General features: G+C 29.2%; 1 protein-coding gene across 1 annotated transcript; it reads right to left on the reverse strand.

Moving 5' to 3' along the window:
• Positions 1-1,617: 1,617 nt before the first annotated feature.
• Positions 1,618-2,577, reverse strand: LOC123888988 (transcription factor bHLH149). Its single transcript, XM_045938185.1, has one exon. The coding sequence runs from the start codon at positions 2,398-2,400 to the stop codon at positions 1,816-1,818; it is 585 nt and encodes a 194-aa protein (XP_045794141.1). The 5' UTR covers positions 2,401-2,577; the 3' UTR covers positions 1,618-1,815.
• Between the last annotated feature and the right edge of the window lie 4,341 nt (positions 2,578-6,918).

Here is a 6,918-nt window from a genome sequence, read left to right on the forward strand (position 1 = left end):
CACAAGTCCAACTTTGCATAGACAATATGGTCAAACTATGTCCCATTAATTAAAGAAAATTAATGGAAAGCAAATTTTACCTTATAACACATTTGGAAAATACATTTTTTTTGACAAAAAAATTATGTAGTTAGTTTCAGATACTATATATGAATTATTTTAGGTAACTTATATATAGTTTTTTTTCCTCGAGTCTTGTATTATAGGACTCAAATGAGCGGCAAATCATCTCTAAGAGTTTTAGAGCTGTTGGATGCTCAAGTCATGAATCAAACGCAAAACATTGGCTAAAATCGAAGAGATCTGCATCATCTTATCTAAAAGCTTTTGGGTAACTTATATATAATTTTTAAATATAAAAATGCAATATTTCATTTTTAAAATTATCAATAAACATTAAATATTTTTTACAACTTTAATTTATATTATCTTATTTTTAAAAATTCGAGTTTGATAAAATTACTATACAATTATCTAATCCTCAAATGACATAAAGCTTGACAAATCTATTATTCTTAAAGCCCAATACAAGGTTGGGCCTATATGCATAAGTGCTAGAACATGATATAACACGATTCTTTTTTTGAATAAAATATACCAACCCTTCCTTTCTTTTTTGAAGGATGTACCACAACTTTTTTCTTTCTCTTTTTTTCCCTTGATTTTTCATAGGAAACGTGTCGGACGCAAAATATGGATATTTATGATTTTTTTTTTTACTAAATGGATATTTATGAGTTAGTATTCAACTTTAATTTATCTTGAGTGTTTAATTTGTTCTTATAATAAAATTTATATTGATGGAAATACTCCTACTCTATATTCATATATGCTTCCACTTTTCAAACTTAAATGCATTTTGTGTCTAGTTTCTGATAAATTATTTTCATTAGAGGTAATCATATTTAAAATACCTTAGTATTCAAGATTCAAACATTAGTTTGTTGCATTGTAAAAAAAACTAACTCTTTGTGCTTGATCCAACCTTGATTGGTACTTATATGCAATTTCTATTAATTTCGTACAAGATTACACAAAATGGTCAATAAAATCATTTCAATTATTGATAAAAAAAAAAATTCCATTTGCAACTTTTGTCCAATACAATTATTGTTCAAAAAATTTATACAAATATACAGAGAAATTGTAACTTCACTTAAAGTTGAGTTAATGTAACTTCAATTAAAGTTGAGTTAATGGAGAATATCTGATTTATTTCATAACTGATGATTATTAATAAGACTTTATTATTTATTTATAGTCTGGATCAAAAGTTTAAGATATTTAGGGTAAAAAAAAAAAGAAATTCTTTTTTAAGTCAATAGAAAAAAAAAAAAGTTTTGTCTAGTAAATACATGTCATGTGATAAAATACTACACTGTAAACCGTTAGATTTGATTTAGTGTTGAGAAGTTTAGACAGTATGCTAAAAAGTAGATACTACGAAAAACACTACATGGTATTTCATATGTTGCGACGCAAGTTAAAAAAATTGATCACAATTTTTCTTTTCATAAGTTAATTTCCAAATAGTGGTTAAGAAAATAATCAAAATAGGTAGCATATTCACATTAAATTAAATATAATAATAATAATAAAATAAAATAAAAAATCAAGTAGAAGAAAAGGGTTAGATAGTGGAACTTAAAAGGAGGAATAATCAAATGGCATGTACAATGTACACGATAATAAAATACATGAATAAAAGTGAAAAAACAAATAAAAAAAGAAAGAAAAGAAAACAATATAAGAAAGAAAAAAAAATGAAGTAACACCTGGCGCAATATAGCCTAGGCTGTAACCAAAGCGCGCGGGTCAACTCAACACCTGACCGGCGATTCCCGCCGACGTACCACCGGCGAGAAGGTCAGCGAGAGCTGTCATAGCACGCACTTGCATCTCCAAAGCAGAAATATAATCAGTAGCTTCTTCTAGAAGATTCGGTAAAGGAACTTTCCGGCAACCAGGAACTAACCGTCCTAAAACGCGCGTTTTCTTCTGCACAGCCGGTAACCGTCTCAACCTCTCTTTTTCAATCCCTGCTCTATTCAATCCACTACCAGCTTTCGCTTTCTTCACTTTCCTGTGATGTCTACGAAGCTTCTTCCACTTTCCGAGAATCGCGCGGCTCCAGCGTGTTCTTCCTTTGGCAGTTGAAGCGAGAACTCGATCGGCGGTTTCGCGGACTTGACCGGCGACTCTAGGTTTGGTTGTTGTTGTTGTTTCAGGTGAATTTATTCGGCGGAGTGCTTCGATGAGTTTTTTTGAGTAGGTGTTTTGGTCTGATTCGGATCTCCATGGCATGAGATTTAGGGAATTTTGATCGGTTGTTAGGTCTCCGATTTTGCGGCGTTTTTTGTGATTGGATTCTTGAAAGGTGTTTGAATGAGTTGAATCCATAAATGAATTTGGTAGTGGTAGGGTTGAGGTGGTTGAAGGTTGAATAGAGGAATTGGTTTGTTAATTGAAGAATTGGAGAAAAGGAGAAGAAGAAGAAGAAGATGAAGATGAGGGTGGATGGTACGAAATGACGAAGGGAAGAGAAGAGAGAAAAAGAGTATATAACAGCAGTTTGGAGTCACGGGGAACCACGCGTCCTCACGTTACTCACATTTATTTCATTTCTTATTTGCTTTTTTATTTTTTTTCAAATTATTATTGCAAAATTAGTAAAAAAAATAATATTATTGTAGAAGAAAAATTTTAAAAATAAAATTTTGGTTTGGTGAAAAATAAAGGATAGTTTATAAGTTGTAAAAAAAAAACTCAGAGTATCGGAATTCGAACTCCAATCATAATATTTGATATAGCAATTTTGACATTTATAGTACTCCCTCTGTATCAAATTATATGTCACTTCGAGAATTTTTTTTTACACTAAGGGTGCGTTTGATCTGCTAAAAAATAAGGGACTGGACAGGACAACTTCTGCTGTACTGTGTTTGATTTTAAAACTGTTCCAGGTACTGGACAAACTGGGGGTCAAGGGACAGGACAAAACTTGAAATTCTTGTCCTCCACAGAACCACGGGACAACTTTTTGTCCTCAGCACAAGTTGTCTAAAATACCAAAATAACATTTTATCCACCAAACATCGTACAACACAAAGTTTGTTCAATACCTTAAACGTTTGTCCTGTGCTGCTCTGTCTTGTACTGTCCTGTACTGTTCTGTCCAGTATTTATATTTTGCAGATCAAACGGACCCTAAATCAAGTCACTTTATATTACCAATGAAACATTTAATACTATTTTTTTTATTATATACCCTTAAATATTTATTATCCTATCTTCTTTCAATTCTTCAATTTATTTTTTCCTAATCATAAATTAAAGATAATTTTATATACCAACTCATAATTTCTCTTTTTCATATAATATTAATTACATTTCTTAATAAACTGGTAGTTGATTGTTTCTTATAAGAAAGGACCGAAAGAGTATAAAATAAGAATTTGGTTAACTTCGGATCACTCACTATATATTTTGCCACAAAATATCATTCATATAACCGCAAGAATACTTTTTTTTTAACCAGAACTATGTATATAAATGACCAACAATGAATTGGTTCAAGTGACAAGGGTTTTGGTTTTCTTAAATATATGGTCATGGGTTCAATTTTTGGCTCGTGCATATGGAAAAAATTCGGTTGGAAGGAGAAAACTCACCTTGTGTGTCCCACAGGTTTCTCAACGGAGATTAATTATCGCTAACGGCGGTGAAAACTTCGTACTATTATGGTAAAAAAAAACCTATATATATAATGAATCAATTTGGTGGAAGGAAGTCTCGGTTAAATTATTTGATAACAACTTCTTCAAGTCATTTAAAGGATGATTATCGAAGATGAAAAGGTCTATGAATTGCATGTTGAAACCGTTATTTGCTAACTAATTTGCACACGGATTGTTTTCAAGTCAAATATGAAAATTTTAATGTGCCAATCTTTCATCAGGAATAGATATATGATTTTTTTTTTTTTTTTAAATTACAACAGAAATTTCTCTGGATTTTGTATGGAAAATTTAGATTAGGTGAAACATTACTTCATACCGTAAAAAAAGTCATCAACTTCATGTTACTTGAAAATATTTTCTAAATTCAACATGCAGTGGTTAAATTGTCTTACGAATTTAGAAAAAGATGGAAATGTAAAACGTGATGAGATTAATTGGATTGGAATGAAAGTCATTAACTGGTCCACCGTGGACAAGTAATTTATCGAATATGAATTTTACGAAATTAACTGTTGGATTGAAAGTTTATATCATATGGATCATCCATAAATTTTTTAAAATTTTTTGAAAATTATTTGATATGTTATTGAGACCCATCAAGATTTACGTTATTTAATAAACCGTTAATCTTGATGTATCTCAATAACATATCAAATGATTTTCAATTTTTCTAAATTTTTTTATGGATGATCTATATGATATAAACATTCAATCCAACGGTGGATTTTGTAAAATTCGTATTCGTTATAATGTTATTCATGACTGATCCACTATGGACCACTTAATGAAGTGATCCATATTAGAATTTACCTTCTAAGTATTAGTGGTTTAAGGTATGAGGGAGGGTTGACTATTAAAATGAAGGTCATCTATTCTTTTTGGGCTTATGCTCCCACCATAATAAAAAAATAAAATTGAAAAAATGAAGGTTATCTATATGGATATATTTCGAAAATGATTTAAAGGTGATTTATTAAGCACCTCTAAAATTAGATGAAAGATTAACAGACGATGATGCTTATAATTAACATGATATAGTTAAATATAGAAAGATAGAGACCTACGGCTATTGTCATGAGGAAAGTTTAGGTTTATTTGTTTAGACAAGATATATGGACTAGTGGACAACTTGCCTAATTAATTTATTGTATTATCTTGCAGTCCTAACTAATTCGCTAAATATAATCTTTTATTTCCGTGTCATTCCCTGATTAATTCCAGTGGCGACTCCATGATTGTTAGGAGTCTGGACAAATTTTTGGAGGGAATTTTATCAACCCAAATTTCGAATATAGAAATATTTAAACTCTGTTTTTCAATATTTAATTTTGGTAGAAATTTTTAAACAAGAAATAACATGCAAGAGTATAGCCATGTTTCCAATATAATTAAGGCTCAACTAAACAAGAGACTACAATGAAAACTGAATCCACATCGACGTATATAATTATATTAAACTACTTATTTATACAATCAAAACAGCTTAACAAATTTTAAAATTCAAAACACCATCAAGTCATCAAACAAAGATTATAGATTGAAAAGGTTTTAGGTTGTTAAAAATTAGAATTAATTGCATATTTGATCTGTTATGTTTATTTTAGGTTTCAATTTGGTCCCTTATTTTTTAAAAGTTTCAAGTTGGTCATTTTTCTCAAATTTTAGTTTAAATCGTCGACTTTTCTAATGAATTTGCGTACGTAGACCACTTAGGAGAGTACTATGTGAATGTTTTAGAAAAATTAACTTAAAATTTAACAAAAAGTTAGAAAAAATTAACTCAAAATTTAACGAAAACGACCAACTTATGTTGAGATCAATATCATAAGGAACCAACTTGAAACTTTTAAAAAATAAGGGACCAAATTGAAACCTAAAATAAACTTTAGAGACTAAATATGTTTCGTACGGTACCTTTACGAAATGCGTTTCTTTCTTTTATTTTTATTTTTTCTTGTTTCTTATTATTACAAAAAAAAAAAAAGGCAGCCCAGGCATGTGCCGGGCATGCTGAACGGCATAATCGCCAGTGATTAATCCTATGTTCTTATTCGACATTTTAGTGATTAATTTTGTACAAACAAATTTAGATTGGTATACCTTGTTTTTTGCTTCTTCTTTTTTTTGAAACATTGTTTATATTAAAATATATATAATTAAATAATTTTAAAAAATAATTACAGAACACTCTTTAAAGATATTTTTTGTTGATAAACTCTTTAAAAATCTTAAATAGTAAATTTTTATAAAATTATATTGAGTCAATGTATTAAAAATTAAAGTGTTTAATAATTTTTTAAATAGAATCTTTAAAGAGTAATTCAGACGCCGGTTACAACATCTGCGATAGTTTTTCTTATGAATCTTCTCATATTGAATTTCATATACTATTAATGAGTGATCATTTTGATGTTAACTCTTATTTTTACAACATATATAAATTTTGCATCAATACTAAAAAAATAAGCTGGTACCATATCTACTAACAATATATTCTCTTAAACTATTTTTAGGATACTCTTATTAGAGATAATTAATGTTAGCAGTGCTTTGAGTTAGCTCAGTTGGTAGGAATATCACAATATATGTGTTGAAGTCGATATTCAAAATCTAGATACTCCACTAATTCACCTTTAAAGTGAAATTTTTAGTCACTAAACTACTTAAAAAAAATAAAGATTATGTTAGTAAACTCAATTAATTATAATGAGAATATTCTTTCTCCTGCGTTCAAGTTAAACAAAACTCTTAATTAAGGTTTATTAGTCACGGGAAGTGCAAACTATTTCTAATATTAACAGTAGAGTCCACTTTATCTAAACATGCCTATCCTTTTTTTTTTTTTCCTTCAATCAAACACTATTTGTTTTGTACTATTTTTCGAACAATAGAGTCCACTTTATCAAAACATGCCTATCCAATTTTTTTTCTAATTAAACACTGTTTATTTTGTACTAATACGGATAAGATCCCCCATGTTGCCTCAATTATCTTAACTTACTTGCAAAGATATATAAAGGAAAGAGAAAAGGAGAGGGAAAAAAAATAACGTAGTACATAAAAAATTATCAAAGCATGTCCAACAATTTCTATTAATTTGCTGCAACACATAAGATCAACACTACTTATTTTTTTACTTACATACCCTAATTAATTTTTATATTTTTCTTCACCCAAC

Source organism: Trifolium pratense, linkage group LG1 (assembly GCF_020283565.1).
Source record: "Trifolium pratense cultivar HEN17-A07 linkage group LG1, ARS_RC_1.1, whole genome shotgun sequence".
Lineage (NCBI taxonomy): Eukaryota > Viridiplantae > Streptophyta > Magnoliopsida > Fabales > Fabaceae > Trifolium > Trifolium pratense.